This window comes from Eublepharis macularius, chromosome 2 (assembly GCF_028583425.1).
Source record: "Eublepharis macularius isolate TG4126 chromosome 2, MPM_Emac_v1.0, whole genome shotgun sequence".
In the NCBI taxonomy this organism is placed as follows: Eukaryota; Metazoa; Chordata; class Lepidosauria; order Squamata; family Eublepharidae; genus Eublepharis; species Eublepharis macularius.
The window spans coordinates 72,126,882-72,147,834 of NC_072791.1; the positions used below are offsets into that span (position 1 = coordinate 72,126,882).

Consider the following 20,953-nt stretch of genomic DNA (forward strand, 5'->3'; position numbering starts at 1 on the left):
AAAGGGAAGGAGAGGGGAAGTCAACTTACCACCTCCAAACTCTGCAATAATCCTAAACTATTATAACCAGGGCTTTTTTTGAGGGGAAAAACTCTGGAAAGCCATTCCGGAACCTCTTAAAAATGCCCACGTGAGTGGTTATTCTAAAGATATTTTCCGGCAATTTTGGGCTGGTTTGGGGACATTTCGGGGTGGATTGGGGCCAAAACAGCTCATATTGGGGCTGAAACTGCCGGGATTGGGTCAGTGCCAGGCAGGGGAGGGTTCCCTGCCTGGCACCAACCCAATCCAGACCGTTTCAGCCCCAATCTGGGTGGAAACTGGCCCCCAAAAGGCCATTTTCAGCCATTTGGGGGCCTTTTTAGCTGGGATTGGGCCCGTTTCAGGCCGGATTGGGGCAGAAACTGCCTGGATTGGATTGGTGACGGGGGGGAACCTTCCCTTGCCTGGCACCGACCTGATCCCAGCCATTTCAGACCCAATCTGGGCCAAAACAGGTCCAAAATGCCCATTTTAAGACATTTTGGGCCCATTTTGCCCCGGATTCGGGCTGAAATGGCCCAGATTGGGTTGGTGCCAGGCGGGGGACCAAAATAGGCCCTATTTGGTCAGAACCCTCCCTTGCCCAGCACCAACCAAATCCTGGCTGTTTCAGCCCCAATATGAGCCATTTCGGCCCCGATTTATCCCAAAACGTCCCCAAACAAACGGCCCTGGCCATATTTGGGCCCTAAACGGTTAGAATTGGGTCCAAAATGGCCAGGATAGGGCTGCTGCCAGGTGGGGGAGTGTTCTCTCATGCAGCAGCAGCCCATTCCAGGCCAATTTTGGCCTGACTCAGGCCATTTTGGCCCTATTTTGGTTCGAAACTGCCCAGATCTGGCCGCTACCAGGCAGGGGAGCGCTCCCCCACTCTACAGCAGCCCGTTCTGGGCCTATGCTGGCCCAATTGAGGTTGAATTTGGCATGATCATGGCTGAATCAGAGCCCACCTTGGAGTACGGGAGCATTCCTGGGGCAGCCACGGCCTGTGTGATGATGTCACTTCCTGGAAGTGACATCATCGCACTGTCCCGGGGGTGCGCGTGCACTACACACGCGCATATGTGGTGACCAGGGCTCCACCTCTTCCCAGGAGTTGTCCCAGGTGAGAGTTCACCCACCTCCTTCCACAGAAAAAAGCCCTGATTACAACTATTATAACTATCTAAACTACTAAACTAACTATAAACAACTGTAAACTCTAACGATAGCACTACAAACACGAAGACTTGCTGAGAAACTATCTGCTCCTTGTGGCAGCAGAAAATGAACTGAGGGAATGGGGAGGTGGTGTCCTCGCTGTGTGACTGTTTCGGCTGGAAAAGCCAGCTTGGAGCGGTCTGTGGGGGAGTCCCCCCCCCGACTTAGTATAAAAGCTTGAGAATCCTGCTCCAGATGGCTGGCCTGAGCAAGCACAGTCCCAATGTGGGACTGCACTGAAGACTGTAGATGAACAAGTAATTCCTATGAGAATGAAACATGGAAAGAACCTAAAGAAGCCAAGGTGGCTCCATAAACAGCTTTCTAAAAATTTGTGAAATAAAAAGACTAATTTAGGGAATGGAAGGAGGATCTTATAACCAAGGATGAATATAAACAAATAACCAGTGCTTGTAGGGAGTTAGAAAAGCTAAAGCTCAGTATGAGCTTATGCTAGCAAGAGATGCTAAAAACAACAGAAAAGGGTTGTTTGCTTATGTTCAAAGTAAGAAAAAGAGCAAGGACACGGTAAGCCCGTTGCAGGGACAGGAAAGTAAAACTCTAACAGGCGATTAAGAAAGGGCAGAACTGCTCAATTCCTACTTTTCCTCAGTCTTCTCTTGTAAGGGAAATGGTGCTCAACATGGCAAAAACAGAACACATTATGAGGGAAGGGAGTTACAGCCTAGGTTTGGCATAGGGATACTACATAAACATCTGGTTTCTTTAAATGAAACTAAGTCCATAGATGAATTGCATCCAAGTGTACTAAAAGAATTTGCAGATGTAATTTCTGGGCTTCTGTCCATTATTTTTGAAAATTCTCGGAGAACAGGTGAGGTGCCAGAAGACTGGGGGCAGGGAAATGTTGTCCCTATCTTCAAGAAGAGGAAAAAGGAGGATCCGGGTAACTACTGACCCATCAACTTAACATTTATACCTGGAAAAGTTTTAGAACAAATCATCAGTCAGTCAGTCTTTGAGCATTTAGAAAGGATGGCTGGGATTACTAAGAGCCAGCATGGGTTTCTCAAGAATAAGTCATGTCAGACTAACCTTATCTCTTCTTTTTGAAAAGGTTACTATCTTGCTGGATTAGGGGAATTCTGTAGACATAGTTTATTGATTTCAGTAAGGCTTTTGATAAGATTCCACATAATATCCTTGTTGACAAGCTGGTAAAATGAGGTTTGGATCCTATTACTGTTAGGCGGATCTGTAACTGGTTAACAGATCACACCCAAAGAGTGCTTGGTTTCTCATCCTCTTGGAGAAGAGTGACAAGTAGAGTGCCTCAGGGATCGGTCCTGGGACCTGTTCTGTTCAATATTTTTATAAATGATTCAGATGAAGGAATAGAGGAAATGCTTATTAAATTTGCAGATAATACTAAATTTGGAGGGGTAGCAAATATGGTAGAAAACAGAGTGAAGATACAGGATGATTCTGACAGGCTGGAACTCTGGGCTAAAACAAATAAAATGAATTTCAACAGAGATAAATGTAAAGTTCTGCTTTTAGGGAGGAAAAATCAAATGCATAATTATAGGAGGGGGAGACTTGTCTTGGCAGTAATATATGCAAAAAAGATCTAGGGGTCTTAGTACACTGAACTGAACATTGAACATGTGTTCAGCAGTGTGATGTGGCAGCTAAAAAGGCAAATGCATCAACTGTAGTATCCAGATCACTCAAAGTGATGGTATCACTCTGCTCTGCTCTGGTTAGACTTCACCTAGAATATTGTGTTCAGTTTGGGGCACCACAATTTAAGAAGGGTTTAGACAAGCCGGAACATTTCCAGAGGAGGGCAACGAAGATGGTGAGGGGTCTGAAGACAAAGTCCTATGAGTAAGGTTGAATGAGCTCTGTATATTTAGCCTGGAGAGGAGATGACTAGAGGTGATATAACCATCTTCAAGTACTTGAAGGGCTGTTATATAGAGGATGGCATGGAGTTGCTTTCTCCTGCCCCAGAAGGTCAGACTAGAACCAATGGGTTGAAATTAAAGCAAAAGAGTTTTCGGCTAAACATTAGGAAGAACTTCCTGACAGAGCAGTCCCTCAGTGGAACAGGCTTCCTTGGGAGGTGGTGGGCTCTCCTTCTCTGGAGGTGTTTAGGAAGAGGCTAGATGGCCATCAGACAGCAATGCTGATTCTGTGAACCTAGGCAGATCATGAGAGGGAGGGGCAGGAAGGGTTACATCAGTGCTTAGTTCTTGTGGCCCCTTCTTACATGCCCAGGGTAAAGCTGATCGCCACTTTGGGATGAGGAAGCAATTTCCTCCAGGTCAGTTTGGCCAGGGATCCTGGAGGTTTTTTGCCATCTTCTGGGCATAGAGCAGGAGTCACTGTGTGTGTGTGTGTTGGGGGGGGGTGTAGTTGTGAATTACTTGCATTGTGCGGTGGGTTGGATTAAATGACCCTGGAGGTCTCTTCTAAATCTATGATTTTATGATTCTAAATGACCAAGGTGTTTTTAGGGAAGTAGGTTTGCACAGGTTCATGTCTATGTTTATATACATGAATTACCAAAAAAACTATGTTCTAAGTGTTTAGGGAAGTTAGTAACTGCCCTGGACTTTCCTGTACATCTACTAAGAACAACATAGTTTTTATGCTGTAATGTTTAAGGGGGCAGGGTACACAGAAGTATAAATTTGAGAGGTCAAACCTGATAATTGCAGAGAGTCAATTCTTGATGTTTTGGGGCAAAGTCATTTATAGCAACAGAAGGAACTGTGCACATCCAGTTATGAATGCTGTACAAGTGTCACACTAAATATAATAGCTCACTGAGAAAAAATGTTACAGATCTTGAAGTGGGCAAGATGCTGTATGTCTATGTGGGAAGACAGTTTCATAAAGTCTACAAGATACTCTTCAAAAACTTGTAGCACTGTTTCATGTAACTCTCTACAAGCTACGCCCACAAAGATGAACACTGCATCTAAGAAACAGAATGTATATGAGTGCACAGAGGAAAACACATCCAACCACCTGCATAGTTTGCCAGACAAATAGAATAGGCATTTAAAAAGAAACTTTAAAGGCTACTCATTTAACCGAAAGGACTTACAAAAAAAACTGGGAGCTATTCCATCACCATCCATTCCGGCTCACGTGGAGACACTGGGTACAGAGTTCACATCTTCATTTGTGATAGCACAAATATGTAGGTACACTGCTTATTATGAAGTTTAAAAATTGTAACAACACAATTTGAAGTCCGTTAAAGTCAATAGTTACCAAAATGGCCTCTTGGGGACTTCTATATGCCACTGCTTAAGATTTCTTACCTTGTTCTTCGCTCCCTTCTTTACAGACACTGGAACTCTGGCCAAGACTCAGACTGATGTCGTCAGAAGTCTTTGCAGTGTCAGTATCACCTGTTCATCAACAGAAACAAGAAGTTTTCCAAAAAATACAACACTATGGTCTTACTTAGAATGCATTTTTGAACATTATGATTGCGAGCTGAATTTCAAAATAAATGATACTATCAATATACTTTAATTATCAACCTGGCCTCATCTGCGGATACTTAAATCTATGGATAGGGGCCAGGTGGAGAGAAGGGAGATTTCCACCAAAATTTGGGGGACTCACCACGTTTGCTGAAAAATCTAAAACATCACCCCCCAGGAGCATTTCTGTACTTTCACAAAACTGCCATGGATACTGCCTGACCTGTGATCACTCCTCAGCAGTGACTGTGAGCTGGGAAGCCTTCAGCAGTGCTGTGAGCGGGAGGAGGAGGAGGAGGATCTGTAAGGGGCAATAATGCTGCTCAGGCCCACCGTTACTGCCTCTCTGGCTGTGGTGCTGCAAGAGTGGGGAACAACTGGTGGCAGCATGGTAGGTGGGGGAGAAAGAAAGAGTGATGGGATGGGGGACAGAGAAAGAGAAAACAAGAAAGTGTGTGAGAATAGGAATTGTTGGATGAAAAAAGAGAGGAAGTGAAAGAAGGGAGGGGAGGAGGAACTAAAGGTGGTAGTGGAGGAATGGGATAGCCACTCCCTCAAGTTGCTTGCGGATCCCTGGTTGTCAATATATCTAATTCTCAACTTGTCTGAATCTGAGGATACTGAAATCTGGAGAACGGAGCCATAACTAGATAAGACAGATCTTTTTACAAATCTGAAAAATGCCTCCCATGTTTGCATAAAAATCTGAAATCTAACAAAAATGGCCCATCCAAGCCTGAGGTGAGGAAAGTGGAGCCCACCCAATTGGTTAGAGAAGCTACTTCTTCCTTCCCCCCTCCTCCCTTCGGGAGGTTGTGACCAAAGTGGACTGCATGGGGTGGGGGTGGGGGTAGCCTTTTCCAGGGTTTTTCATTCCCAGTCTGCCCCTGATCACAGGGTTGTTTTGAAGATAAAATGGAGGGAAGGAGCGTAATGTAAACTACTTTGAATTCCCATTGTGGAAAGGTCAGGTACAAAGGAAGTAAATAATAAATATAGTTGAAGATAGGCAAAGGTAAAGGTAGTCCCCTGTGCAAGTACCAAGTCATTACTGACCCATGGGGGGACGTCGCATCACGACGTTTTCTTGGCAGACTTTTGTTACGGGGTGGTTTGCCATTGCCTTCCCCAGTCATCTATACTTTACCCCCAGGAAACTGGGTGCTCATTTTACCGACCTTGGAAGGATGGAAGGCTGAGTCAACCTTGAGCCGGCTACCTGAACCCGGCTTCCGCCACGATTGTTCTCAGGTAATGAGTAGAGCTTGGGCTGCAGTACTGCAGCTTACCACTCTGCGCCACGAGAGCAGATAAAAGTTAGGTTGGTGGGTGTGTGGGAAGGACAGAAAGCAGATAAAGGTGAGGATATGAAGGTTGCCAGGAAAAAGATAAGAGGAAATAACATGGAGAGGAGGATACAGGGGGAAATGAGGTGCCCTTCTTAAGTCCTTTTTGGTTTCCCACTATGCAACTGGGTCCAGCCTGGCAATGGACACCGTATAACTTGGCCATAGCTTTCCCAGAGAGGCTACCAAGGGTACGGAAGAAGGGAAAACTGAAGATGCGGGGGAAGGGGGGTAAAGGTAGGTTGTCTGGTGAGTGAGGAGGAAGCAGGAAAAGGGGAGAGGCTATGGGAGTACGATGTTCCCTCATCCTTAAACAGCGGAAATGGCAGCAAAGGCATTATTAAAATTCAAAAATAATTTATTTTAGAAGGGAAAGGTCAGGTGAAATCAGGAGTTGAAAATTTCAGAGGTAATTCAACATAGATATCTCTCTGAGGTAAAATCAGTACATGCACAGACTTGAGTTCTTATGCTCTTCTCAGATACTTAAATGCTTATGTTTTGAGGCTTTTGTTCTATTGGTTCCCCCCAAACACTCTAGTATACTTTCTTTTAGTATTCTCTTTCGCTTTTAGAGTTAGGAATGCTGGTACCCTCTTTCTAGCACCCCAATTCCCTTCTCTCCATCACCAGTGCTTTCCTTCAGTTGTTAATTGAATCTGAAGGTTTCCACAGGCAGTTCCCAACCATACCAGACTAGGGATCTCTTCACTCTCCAGAGTTACCTCCCTGTTTCACTGGGTAGGGAAAGTTTCCTCTCCTTAAAAGATTTCTCTCCTTTTTTGGCCTGTTTGGGAGCCTGCACCTACCCCCAAAACCTCATCAACTTTTTCCAGTTCTCCTGCTGGCATTAAAACTGATCTCCATTAGGACTCCTCCCAACTCCACACACTGAATATCTCTCTGCTAGGACTGAAAACTGACCCTCTTTTTTCCAGTTCATGCTACCCAATCAGACCCCATATGGGAGCCTGTCATTCAAAGTTATCTGATTCTGTGAGGGATTAACAGTCCTGCAGCTGAGTAGAGTACATCCAGGCTTTTTATAATGAGCAGTTTGTCACAGGGAGCTTTAAGAGAAGGGAAAGATGATGTCAGACAGGCAAGCCAGCCTGTCTGCCATATCTGTGAATTTAGATCTACTGGAGGTGGGTGGGTAGTAATGTAGTCACTTTCTTGCTTCACTGTATCTCTGCTATGCTTTGTTTGGGTTATCAGTACAGCTGGGACTGAGTGTCTGGGAACCAACCTTGAGAAACTCAGCTCTGCATCTTTTCCAGGACTTCTGAGCTTCTGAGCGGCCAACTTCAACTGACTGTCATTTGAACTGTGTGTGTGTGGGGGGGAGACTGGGGGCTATAACCTTTCTGGGAAGACTTGGCTTTGGCATTCCAGGCAATGATCATGTGCAGTGTATTTCTACAGAGCAAGCTCTAATAAAGACCTTTAACTCATACAACTGTGCTTGATGAAGTGGAGAGTCTGAGAGAATCCTCTAGCCAGGCCTGACAGATGAAATACTTGGGGAAGAAATACCGGCGAGAACAGGCCCACATATAGATGGTAGTGGGCAAAGCATGGTTTTGGGACTGCTGGGTGACAAGGGTAGAGAAGTTGTGGAGAAGCACCTTGCTGCACTGGATGTGTACAAATCCCCTGGGACAGATGGGGTGCACCTGACAGTACTTAAAAAACTTTTGAAAAGAGCTTGTAGACCCTTTGTTGATCATCTTCCAGGTCTCTTGGAGGACAGGTGATGTGCCGGAAGACTGGAGAAGGGAAAACATCATCCAAATCTTCAAGAAAGGGAATGGAAGATTTGTATTCACTTACCGTGAAGCTTCCTTTCTCAGTGGTCCGGAAGTGGGGCAGTCCTTACTCCTGGGTAGCTCCTCCTCCTCTTACGCAGGGTCAGCCAACTTTGTGATCCTAAGGGGGAGGGGCTTCCCTTGCTCTTCAGTTTGTATCCAATCCCGGATCACCCCTCTGATGCTCATTCTCGTCTCCAATCTTTCTGTTCTATAGAGCTAGAATACTAACACAATAACTGTGAACAAGCAAAAAAACCTAACGTCAACAGTTCTCCCTTTTTTAAAAAAAATAACCCTATCTATAACAATCTAGGTGGGTTTTATGGACTGCCCCACTTCTGGACCATTGAGAAAGGAAGCTTCACGGTAAGTGAATACAAATCTTCCATTCTCCTGTGGTCCAAACGTGGGGCAGTCCTTACTCCTGGGATGTATGCCTAGCAGTGTACCCTTGGGTGGGTATTTTTATTCTTTTTTTTTTATAGAAGATGGTGCAGCACCCGCCTTCCGAATGCTGCCTCTGCTGATGCTATCTGGTCTGCTTTGTAATGCCTAGTGAAGGTATGCATGGATTTCCATGTTGCTGCTCTACATATCCTCTCTAAGGATGGGAAGGCCCTGTAGGCCGCTGACGTGGCTGCAACCCTAAGGGAGTGAGCTGTGATTCCTACAGGGACCTCTACCTTGCCAAAATGATGCACTCTCTAATCCACCAACTTAATGTGGATGTTGTCACTTTTTCTCCCAAACAGCATTTCCTAAATGAAATAAACATCTTCTCTACTTTGCGTATGTGTCTGGTTCTTTCAATGTAGTACCTCAGTGCCCTTTTCACATCTAACTTCTTTTTCCCTCTAGTGCCATTCTTTCCCCCTCTAGTGCTTGGGATTCGCGCAGAAGGAAGGCAGAATTATATCTTCCTCCCTATGAAAGAGTGAGTTCACTTTAGGGATAAAAGTAGGGTCTAGCCTTAGAACTACTTTATCATTATGAAAAATACATAAGTCCCTATTAACTGACAGGGCACCTATTTCAGACACCCTTCTTGCTGAAGTTATCCCAACTAGAAAAACTGCCTTTAATGTCAGCATTTTCAAGGAGCAGGTCACCATAGGTTCAAAGGGCTCTCTTGTAAGGGACGTAAGCACCAAGTTGAGGTTCTACATGAGAAATCTATGTACTTGTGGAGGGTTTAACAGCATAGCGCCTCTCAGGAACCTCTTGATATGAGGATGTTTCATGAGTGATGTTACCTTCTTGGAATCTTTAACCTCTTGGAGCTGCTACTTGTCTTTTCAGAGTGCTAGTACTAAGTCCTTTATCCAGCCGTTCTTGTAAGAAGAGCAAAATCTGCTTCACCGATGCTGTCATTGGATTTTTCCCTTTGTCTGTACACCATGTGTGAAACACCTGCCACGTATTATCATAGCTTTTGTTTGTCGAATTTTTTCGGGATGCCAGCATTGTGGAAATCACTTTCTCGGAATATCCTAGTTCTTGCAATTGACCGCACTCAACCACCAAACAGCGAGACTTAGGGAACCTGGGTTTGGATGTTTATCTTCCCTTGTGTTAACAGATCCTTCCTATATGGAATTTTCCATGGTTTTTCCAGTGACAGCCTTCTCAGATCTTGGAACCATGGCCTCCGGGGCCAGAATGGAGCAACCATTATCACTTCCGCCTGCTGTTCCACTATCTTCTGAATTATTCTGTGCAGGATCCTTATTGGTGGAAAAGTGTGCAGAAGGGTCCTTGGCCAGTCCTTGCTCAATGCATCTGTGCCCAATGCTTCCTGTTCCTTTTGCCTGGAGAAGAATTTCGGAACCTGTGCATTTTGGGTCTTTGCAAACAAATCCACCTCCAGCTTTCCAAATCTTTGACATATTTGGTTGAACACCTGGGTATTCAATCTCCATTCGGATTGGTCCACTTTGTTTCTGCTCAGGTCGTTCTGTTGATCCACTATGTATATGGCCTTTATGGACTTCAGGTTCATCTCTGCCCAGAGGAAGATTTCCTTTGCCTCCCTGCATAGCGTTTTGAACCTGTTGCTTCCCTGCTTGTTTATATAGGCTTTTGCCGTCACGTTGTCTGTGTGGACCATGACATGCTTCTCCTTCAGACAATCCTGTCCCATAGACTGTTCTTTATGGCTCTCAGTTCCAACAGGTTTATGCTGAATGTCTTCTCCTTGTCGTTCCATGACCCTTGTATCATTCTATCCTTTATGTGTGCTCCCCATCCAGTCAGACTCGTATCTGTAGTCAGTACTATCCTCTTTGGCTCTCTTAGTGGCGTTCCCTCTAGGAATATGCTCGGTTCCGTCCACCAGTTCATCTCCCTGGACAACGTGTCTGGTAACTCCACCGTCTTGCGCCATTTGTGTGTTATGACCTTCTGATATGGTCAGAGAAATTGTTGTAACGGTCGTGTATGGAACCTTGACCATTGGAGTGTATCCTGACACGGTACCATCATTCCTAGCAATTTTGCCAATTGCATTACTTCCACCTGTTTCTCTCTTTGTACCAATCTTATCATGTTCATAATTTTTTGCTGTCTCTCCAGGGATACAAAGGATCTGTCCTTGCCCATGTCGACAATTACTCCCAGATGAGTTATCTGTTGCGTTGGCTCCAGTGAGTTCTTCTGTTTGTTGATGACAAAACCATGCCTTTCCAGACAGTCTATAGTCACCCTCACTGCTTCCTGAGCTGACTTCAAGGACAGGGCTTTGATGCATATGTCGTCCAAGTACAGAGATAGGGCTATTCCTTGTGTTCTGAGAAAGGCTTATCAGGGTTACCAGCACCTTGGTGAACACTCTCGGAGCGGATTTCAGCCCAAATGGAAGGGCTCTGTATTGATAGTGTTCCCCATCATAGGCAAAACAAAGATATTTCCTGTGTGCTGCTCAAAGGGGGATGTGCAGATAGGCCTCTGACAGATCTATGGAGGCTAAGAAGTCCCCTTTCTGTATGGCTCCGGTGGTGGACTTCATAGTCTCCATCTTGAACTTGCATGACTTTATGTACTGATTCAACCAACTTAGATCCAAGACTGCCCTGACATCCCCATTTTTCTTCTGAACGATGAAAAACACAGAGTACACTCCCTGCCTCTGATGTCGCAATGGTACTGGTTCTGTGGCCTTTATCCCTAGTAGGTGTTGAATGGCTTCCTTTATCTTAATATGTTTCAGATGTAAGGTGTTCCTTGGAAGTTGAATAAATCGTCTTCGTGGAATCATTTCGAACTCCAAGGAATAGCTCTTGGATACTATGTCCAGAACCCATTTGTCCGATACTGTTTGATTCCACTGGTCGATGTAATTTTGCAGCCTCCCTCCGATCTGAGAGACTGACTGCTGATAGTCATGCTTGGCTACCTTTCTTTGGGCCTTTCACTTATGCAGCCGATTTTCTGAAGGTGAAGAGTCTGCCTTCGTTCCACAGTCTAGATTGCCATCTGCTTTGAAAGGGTCTGTCAGTTCCCAATCTTGGGGTCCTCTTGCCCTCACGAAAGGAATGTCTGACCTTGTACTTAGAGTCCCTTTGCTTTGACGGCAGGACCTTTTTCTTCTCGGTGTCTTCTACCAAGTATCTCTCCAAGGCTTCGCCAAATAATTTGTTCCCAGCAAAAGGTATAGCCACCACTCTATTACGTGCTTGGGGGTCAACATCTCAGTTTCTCAGCCAGGTGTTACGTCTTGCAGCTACGTTGAATCCCATGGCCCTGGAAGACATCTGGAATGAGTCTAGTGTGGCGTCTGCTGCAAATGCCGCTGCTAGGGCTATCTTTTTAACTTCATTCTTGATTTCCTTGGGAACCTCCTTACCTGCAGCAGCTAAGTCTGAGGCCCAAGTGTATGCTGCCCTGGCAAACAAAGATCCCATAGCCAAGAATCTCAAGGATGCCACCGAGGCTTCAAAGTTCCTGAGCAGCACCTGCTCAATCTTTTTGTCTGATGGGCCTTTGGGCATACCTTCTGCATCCATTGGCAGGACTGATGAAGTAGCTAGGCTGGAGACCAGGTCATCCACAATGGGCAACTTGATCTTCTTTGCTGCATCAGGTGTCAGGGAATATAGTTTGTGAAACACAGAATGATACACCTTAGGCTTCGCTGGATTATCCCATTCCGCTTTGAGGATGCTATGGAAAGAGGCTGGAAGGGGTGTCCCTGTTTGCTTGGGCCCCATTTTTGGCAGAGCCCTTTCCAAGCCTTGGGGATACGACTGATCTGTATCTTGTGACCCTGGGTTTTTTTGGGTTATTTCTAGGGTTCTTAGTACCTTTGCCAAGAGCTTATTGTACACTTCTTGAGGGAAAAGCCTAGTTTGAACTTTACCTGCTTCTTCCTCTTCCTCATCAGACAGCTCTCCTTCCTCACTATCTGAGGATTGGTCAAAAAGGTCTGAACACGACTGGGGCTCTTCTGAGGCACTGGAATCTCTTTCTAGCCATTTCTCCACCCTTCTCTTATTTACCTTGGTATGGGCAGGAGTTTTGGCCTGTCTTTTCCCTTCTGAAGAGCATGGCCTTGGCTTTTCCTGTCTGGGGGGGAACAGCCTGCTTCTTAAGGTCTTTCACCACCCCTTCTAGCCATTTCTTAGTTTCTGACCTTATCCATGCCAAAATGTTGGACTTTGTCTCTTGCCCCGATAGGTCAGGATCATTTGTTTCCTGGCTCTCTCCTTGGATGGAGTGTGAGGATAACGGCAAGCTCGGGGACTCCATGCCACTAATGACTGCCTCCGCTGACTGACTCTCTATAAGGCCCACTTCTTCCATCATTCCCACCCAAAAGCCTCTCTCGCCTAAAACGAAAGTGCAAAGTTACTTGAAGGTTACTTGAATCCAGGCAGTTAAATCTAGGTGCCTGCTGGATTAATTACTGTCCAGGATCGTCTAAGCACATTAACATGCCTCCCCACTTCCTCAATCCGAGGGGATATTACCGCATTCAGGCGTTCCAGCGCTCAGTTTGGGGCAACCGACGCTTTTGGCGCCAAACGCAGCCGACGCACAATTCCACAGCTGCCGTGTCTCCAGTGCTTTGCCACAGCCCCTGCAGACGCCGGGTCCTAGTGCACTAGGAAACGTCGGCTCTGCTGCTCGTACTCGCAGCCCATTGTTGCGCCGTTGTCGCCTTCCCTGGCTGGCGATTGGGGGTGGAGGGGTGGAGGAACAGGTCCTTCCTTATCTCCTGCGAGCCAAGCACCACTTTTCTATCCTTTGCCTTTGTTCAATTAAGATCGCTGCTCCAGAGGAGCAAGAAGTGCATCTTCCCTGCTGAGCAGGGCCGGAAAAAACTGAAGAGCAAGGGAAGACCCTCCCCCTTCAGATCGCAAAGTTGGCTGATCCTGCGTAAGAGAAGGAGGAGGAGGAGCTACCCAGGTGTAAGGACTGCCTCACTTTTGGACCACAGGAGAATAAGGATGATCCTGAAAACTACAGGCCAGTCAGCCTGACTTCTGTCCCAGGGAAGATACTGGAACAGATATTAAAGGCATCAATCTGCAAGCATCTGACAGACAACATAGTGATACAGGGAAGAGTCAGCATGGATTTGTCCTCAACAAGTCCTGCCCGACCAACCTCATCTCCTTGTAGGACTGAGTGACAGGCGTATTGGATCAAGGGAATACCGTCAATGTAGTTTTTCACATGGATGTAGTTTTCCATTTAACATGGAAAAGTGCCATGTTCTCCATATGTGTAAAAAAAATGCAAAGTATGCATACTGGATGAGGAATACACTTCTAGGTAGCAGTGTATGTGAACATCTTGGGACATGGGTGAATGGGAAGCTAAATATGAGCAGTCAGTGTGATGCAGCAGCAAAAAATGCAAACACAATTTTGGGGTGTATCAACAAAGGCATAACATCAAAATCATGGGATATCATTGTCCCACTATATACCATGTTGATCAGGCCCCACCTGGAGTATTATGTGCAGTTCTGGAAACCTCACTTCAAAAAGGATGTGAACAAACTGGAATGGATGCAGAGGAGAGCATCCAAGACTATCAGGGGCCTGGAGACCAAGCCCAACAAGGAAAGACTGAGGGACGTGGGAATATTCAGTTTGGAGAAAAGGAGGTTCAGGGTCTGTCACTTAGAGGAGGGAAGGGAGCTGTTCCTGTTGGTTAACTGAGGATAGGATTCAAAACAATGAGTTTAAACTACAGGAGGGAAGGTACCGGCTGGACATTAGGAAAAACTTCTTCACATTAAGAGTAATTCATCAGTGGAATTGGTTGCCTAGGGATGTGATGGGTTCCCCCTCATTGGCAGACTTCAAGAAACAACTAGATAAATACTTGTTGAGAATGTTTTAGGCTGTTCCTGCATTGGACAGGGAACGAACTAGATGGTCTGTAAGACCCCTCTATGATTCTATGAAATAATAGGGAAGGACAAGTAAGATGCAGCCCGCAAGTCCTTGAGGATTCCCACTTGTCCTATTTTAACTGTGCACTCAAAAAGTATGATAGCATGGTACTTTACTCCCTTTTAGTGCTGCAATACTACATTTCAATTAGTACAGCTAACCAGCAATCACAGTAGAACAGCACACCTAGAGCACAGGAATTTATGTTGTGCAGTTATGATGCTGATGCTGCAACTATATTGTTACAGGCTAAAGTAGGGCAGAAATATGGAGTGACAGAAAGACAGGAACTGCTTTAGTCAGCATCCTATCCACTGAGGCTGTATCAGAAGTATTTCTTGTCTCAGCATTACCCTGCATGCAGAAGCATACGAGTCATAGTTCTACAAGCATTCACAATTCACAATCCATCAGCCTCAGATCCCACTCATTCCCAGATAACTGCAGTTGTTCCCACAACAGTATCACATGGTGAGGATATCAAGAACAAATAGAGGTCCCATGTGAGTAATAAATCCTAAAAACTCTGGAGCGCTGAGTAGCACCGTCACATGGGCGGGCAAGCGAGGGTCTGGCTGCTGGCATGCTGGGCTGCCCTCCTCAATATGGTCCGCAAGCGGAGGGAGGGATTCTCTCCTCCCTAGCCAAGAATCGCATCAAACAGCTGTTCTTTCTTGCTACACTCTCCAAGGAAACTCACAGGAAATTGACATGTGTTCCTCACTTGTCGGGCATCTTGTGTAGTTTCCCTCATACAGTAAATTAAACAATGGCTGTAAATAAGTTCTTATGCAACATCTTCCAGTTGAAAAGCTATTAAGATCCCCTGGCGCCATAATTTCAGCCAGTAAGATCTATCGTCAAATGAAGGCACTTGGAATACAAAGGAACATGCAAACAATGGCTCAGATCTCGATGACTGTTTCTGCAAACACAAGGATTTCAGACCCCAAGAATATAACTTTCCCATATCCACACACCCAAAGAAGCTTGGAATCCTCCCTCCATATCTTGTTCCCAGGATTCCTGTTTTCAGAAACAGGATTGGGGGGGGGGGCAGATCTTGGGCTCCTGCAGGAAGGGAAAGTTGGGAAAAATCACACACTATAAATGGAAATTCTTGTGCTTGTGGAAACGGTAGTCTGGATCCAAGCCAATGTATAGAGAAGGACACAAGATGAAGCTTGTAGAACAGGAAGGGAATGCTAATCTGAAGTCATTTACTTAACTTTCCTTACAAGTTCACAAGTTTGGGTACCATCAGCAATTCAAAAACCATGATCTATGGCTGCAATTTTCACCATGCACCTGCTCTACTGCTCACCATTCAGAGCTGCTGGTTAACTGTCATAACCTGGGCAGTAGTTCATGCATGTTTGGGATATGGGGTTAGGTATCAAATGCAACTGGGAAAATGATCACTAGACACTGGCTGCAGATCATGGGGTTCTAAGAGAGCAAGGTTGAAAGGGGGAGGGATTAAGAGGTGGTGACTGGGCAACTGGTCAGATTAGGTAGGGCAAAATGGAAAGAAACTTGGGGCATCACTACCTATGCAGCTTAGTGGCAACCACACAGAATGTCTACAGCTATGATGTCTTAGGTGGGTAAGTACCCCACTTAGCCCTTAATTCTGTAGTGAGGGACAACAAGAAGTGAGCTTAGCATAGCAAGACTACAACAACAAAACTCTACAACAGTTACACATGCCTTGGTAAGGATCAAGGTGGATTCCTCTAAGGAAATCTCTATGGATCTGCCTTTGAAGATAGTTCAGAAACATCAACTGGTTCAGAATGCAACAGCCAAGATGTTAACAGGGGCTTGCTGCTCAGAGCACATCACTTCTACATTTTGCCAATTACTCCTAGTTTTGCCTACTTTGTTTCTGGGATCAATATAAAGTGCTGGTATTGAGCTTAAATGCCCTCTATGGTCCAAGAAAACCAAAGAACTTCCTCTGTCAATATTTACCAGCAGGAGAAAACTCTCAGTAATGGATATATGATCAGCAGGAATCTGCATGACAGCATTCATGGATGTTACCCCTGATCTACATAATCAGCTCCTCCCTGTACTGCATATGATCTTTCTATTAGAGGCCTTCAGGCTTTTTCTATTTGAGGAGGTCTTTTAAAATTTAATCCTTTTCCTATACTATTAAAAGTTGACTGGTGAGGCGTATGGTTTTTTTAATGAGAATTTTACACGTTATTGGATGTTATCTATTAATATTTATTTAAAATAGAGGATAAAAATATTCTGAATAAGTAACTATTACTGGTAGCTTCTATCATGTAGGTAAACTGCCCCAGAAGTCAGAACCCTGCATAAATCCAATGGAATAGTGGCCAGAGGGAGGGGAATGTGAGTGAGCTGTGAACTAGACTCATCATTTTAGACAATACAGTTTACAACTGACAAAGAATTACTACAAACAGTGAGATTAGAACAGTCTTTAGAATGAAATGAATTATCATCAACCGGTTCCCTTAGTATAAACCTGACCATTATAGAAAAATTGCTTTAAAATAACCACGGATAGTGACAAACATATCCAAGCGTCTATCTAATGAAAACTAGGGGTGTGTGCTTCAGGTATCCAATTCGGGTAAAATACCCGAATCAGGCCCGATTCGGGGATTAAGTTTAAAGGGCCCTTTTGCAAGCGACAGGGCCCTTTAAACTTACCCATTTCCCACCGTTACCCCACCACACCCACACCCACTTCTCCCCACTCCCACTTACCGCTGGCACCGTGCTGGAGAAGGCAGCCTCCCTCCTACCTGCTGGCCTCTGGTGGCAGTGGCGGCAGCAGCAGCCCTCTCTGCCAGCCAGCCGCACTGGCCGTGCCAGCCTCGGCTGTGCAGGGACGGCAGCAGCGAAGACCCTCTCTGCCAGCCAGCCGCACCGGCCACAGCTGCGCAGTGACAGCGACTGGGAAGGCCCTCTCTGCCGGCCAGCAGCAATGGCCACAGCTGGGGCTGCGCGGCAACGGTGGCAGAGAAGGCTTTCCCTACTGGCCAGTTGGCCAGCATGGCATAGGACTGCTCCAGCCTTCCGCCTGACCAGGCAAGTGGGGTGGGGGATGGGGTTTAAAGGTGGGGGTGGGGATTTAAGGGTGGGGGTGTGCCTTCCCTCTCCCCCTTCACTTCAGTATGCTCCGAATCTTTCCAGAGCATACGAAGCAACTTAGAAACCCGAATCCAAAGCGGCATGCCGCTTCAGATTTTGGGGCTTTTTCTGAAGAGGGAAATCCGAGTATTTTTCGGGTGCACACCCCTAATGAAAACTATCTACTCCAAAACATCTAGCAGAGCATTCTAGAATGCAGAACTCTATATTTGATGTACCTTTTGAAAGCAAGTTATAACTGACATCAGAGGAAGACGTGAAAGTAGAGGAAATATATAAGTCCTGCCCATTTTATGCATAGCTGCAGGCATTTTCGTAAGCTGGCTGATGGAATATGTGTAACTTTGTACTTCTTGCTAGGTGTCAAGAATCATCAATACATTTTCTTTTCAGCTATATTTTTCCCCTTAATCACCTCCATATATTGATAGAACTAGCAAAGTAGGAAAGCTACTTGACACTAAAATGCTTGCTTTCTGGAAGATTATTTCTGCATATATACATAGTCCTACCTTTAATAGTAGCTGCAGTTCCACGATGAGATAAACCAGTTCCAATCTAAAATACAGGTAAGAAAACAAATGACTTGACAATATACACTTATTCTACAGTGCCGTAAAAATGAATTTAGATGCATAAACAAAACAATGTCAAGTGCATACTGTCCCTTAAATACATTTTCCTATAAAAAATAAGCTACCCTTGCAGCTCAAAGAATAGCAAGCCAAAAAATATAATGTTTACTCATTGCCATTTTGGGCTCAATTTGGGCCCAAAAGGGCCAGGATCAGGCCCAAAATGGTCCGGATTGGGCCGCTGCCTGGCAGGGGAGCATGTCCCAAAACGGCCTGATCAGCCTGGAACAGGCTACTTGCTGCACAGGAGAGCACTCCCCTGCCCAGCAGCAGCCCTTTCCAGGCCGATCCGGGCTGTTTTGGCCCATTGTGGGCCCAAAAAGCCCAGATCAGGCCCTAAAAGGCCAGTTTCAAGCCACTGCTGGGCAGGGGAGTGCTCTCCCATGCAGCAGCAGCCTGTTCCAGGTTGATCTGGGCTGTTTGGGGCCAGTTTGGGTCCAATTTGGGCCCGAAATGGCCCAGATCCAGCCACTGCCAGGTGGGGAAACACTCCCTCACGGTGGAGCGGCCCGTTCTGTGCCAATTCAGGCCCGATCTGGGCTGAATTTAGCCTTATCTGGGCTGAATTGAACCCTGCCCCCATGAAGCACAGAAGTGCTCCTGGAGCGGCTATGCCCTGCACGATGACATCATTTCCCAGAAGTGATGTCATCGTGTACTCCCAGGAGCTTGCGCATGCTCTGCACACGCACACATGTATTGAGAGGCACACCACTTCCTCTGGGATTTGCCCTGGTGAGAGCTCCCTCACCTCTTTCCCCAGAAAAAAAGCCCTGATTGAAAGCATAGAGTAAGTTATAAAATGTAACCAGAAGCACCCATTTCAGGATTAGTTCCTACCTGGTTATTTATGTCTAAGCCAGCAAAGGAATTCCGTGAACTGCATCCAACTGGAGGAGTGGCTTCTCGAACAAATTCTGACATCTCAATCCCTCCACCAGGATCACTTAAAAAGAAATATGAAGATCTTAAGACTATTTAGATATTATTTTGGATACCAGTTTTAAGTTCATTCATAAGGCACACTTGAGGCAAGTCTTCCCTCAACTGACAGCCATCAAGTCATCTTTTCACAAGACAGCATAGAGAATATATATACTACTGCAGTCAAATGAAATTAAACAATAATTCTTGTTCAAGATATCACCCTATCCCACCCAGGAATTAACCAAGATATCCAGCTAGAAGAACTTCATGCTTTTTATCAGAATGTAAGAATGGGATATATTGTAAAAAGCCTTCACAGGGTAAGACAGCAGGCAGGAATAATTTAAAAAGACGGAGCAATTACCAAATTAGTAATGTTTTCAATCCATACAACTTCTTTTTGAAGCTTTCCAGCTGAACAACAACAAAGGAAAGAAAAGGTACCCCTACCCTGTCTAGCCAACCGCCTTCCTTTGTTGTTGCCTTTCTTCTGCCCCCAGGCTCTTGGGCAGCGCAGCACATAGTAACATGTTTATAAGGACCACACCAGCTTTGTTTACTGATTTCATTTATACCCCCTCCTTTCATCCCAACAGGGACCCAAAGCAGCTTACATCATTCTCTCCTCCATTTTATGACACTCATCCTGGAAAGTAAGTTAGGCTGAGTGTCTGAGAGGTACTGGCCTAAGGTCACCCAGGAACCTTCCATGGCAGAGTGATGATTCAAACTCGGCTCTCCCAGATCTTAGACTGATACTCTAACCACAAAACCAAACTGGCTCACAGTACGGTGCACACAATCTTCCAAATTACTTTTGGGAACAACTGTGTGTCTCCAGACATTCCAAACCACTTTTTAAATGGTTGGTGGTACTTTGAAATCTTGGTAAATTTGTGGAGCTTCTCATATAGCTCTTCAGATCCTACCTATATTAGCATTGTCCAGAAAGAAAAGTATATTTAAAAAGTGAGCCTGAATTCAAGAACTTTAAAAAATGCTGCTCCACTGCTAAAGATCTACCAACTCAAAGTTAGATGGGACACAAAAGATAACTTTCCAAAATATGTTGTTATAACAAGGCTGCATGCAGAAATCCATTTCCTTGTAACAGAGGTAATTATTTGACAACAGTGTGGTGCAATAGGTACAGAATTGAACTACAATATGGGAGACTCAGAATCAAACCATAAAGCTCTCTGGATGACCATGGGACAGACTCAAGCTCTCAGTCCAGTCTCTCTCAGAATGTTGTTACAAGGGTAACATGGGGAAAAGAATTACATTAGCTGCCCTGAACTTTCAAAAAATGGCAAAATACGTACCAAAAGATGCAGAGATTAAAAGAAACATGAGTAAAGTCTTAGAATATCAAAAGGCCTTTGACAATGTACCCCACTTACGATTCCTGAGCTTGGCACCCGTGGGATAAGAAGAGGGGTCTGGTTAGAGATTAAAAATTGGCTAAACAAGAAGCAGAGAGTAAAAATAAATGGACAATTTTTTCAATGGAGGGAAGCAGCGGAGTATCACTAGGATTGCTATTGGGTGGGTGGGTGGGTGAGTGAGTATGTTATGTGGCATCAAGTTGCCTTCGACCTATGGCGACCCTACGAAGGAAAGACTTTCAAAACGTCCTATCATTAACAGACTTGCTCAGATACTGCAGGTCTTCCTTTTTTCCTACTATCCTCCACTTTTCCTAGCATTATTGATTTTTCCAGAGAATTTTCTTGTCTTCTCATAGTGTGATCAAAGTACGATAGCCTCAGTTTTGTCATTTTAGCTTCTAGGGAGAATTCAGGCTTGATTTGATCTTGTTCCCACTTATTGGAGTAGATTCTATTTAATTTGTTCATAAACGATTTGGAAAACAGGGTTCCACTTACCTGTAACTCTTGTTCATTTAGTGGTCCTCTGTACAGGCACACATTGAGACTGCACATGTGCAGGCCAGCCATGGAAAAGATTTCCAGAGCTAAAGTGCCC

The 20,953-nt window shown here is 45.2% G+C and overlaps 1 protein-coding gene across 3 annotated transcripts in view; it reads right to left on the minus strand.

Annotated features, from left to right (window-relative positions):
* The window catches only part of PCNX1 (pecanex 1), a 150,006-nt gene that overhangs the window by 104,049 nt on the left and 25,004 nt on the right, over positions 1-20,953 (minus strand). For all 3 annotated transcript variants that reach the window (XM_054970361.1, XM_054970360.1, XM_054970359.1), the window contains exons 3-5: positions 18,878-18,983; positions 17,915-17,960; positions 4,542-4,631 (exon numbers count right to left, since the gene is read on the minus strand). In XM_054970361.1, coding sequence (XP_054826336.1) covers positions 4,542-4,631; positions 17,915-17,960; positions 18,878-18,983 — 242 coding nt within the window. The remainder of the gene's footprint in view (positions 1-4,541; positions 4,632-17,914; positions 17,961-18,877; positions 18,984-20,953) is intronic.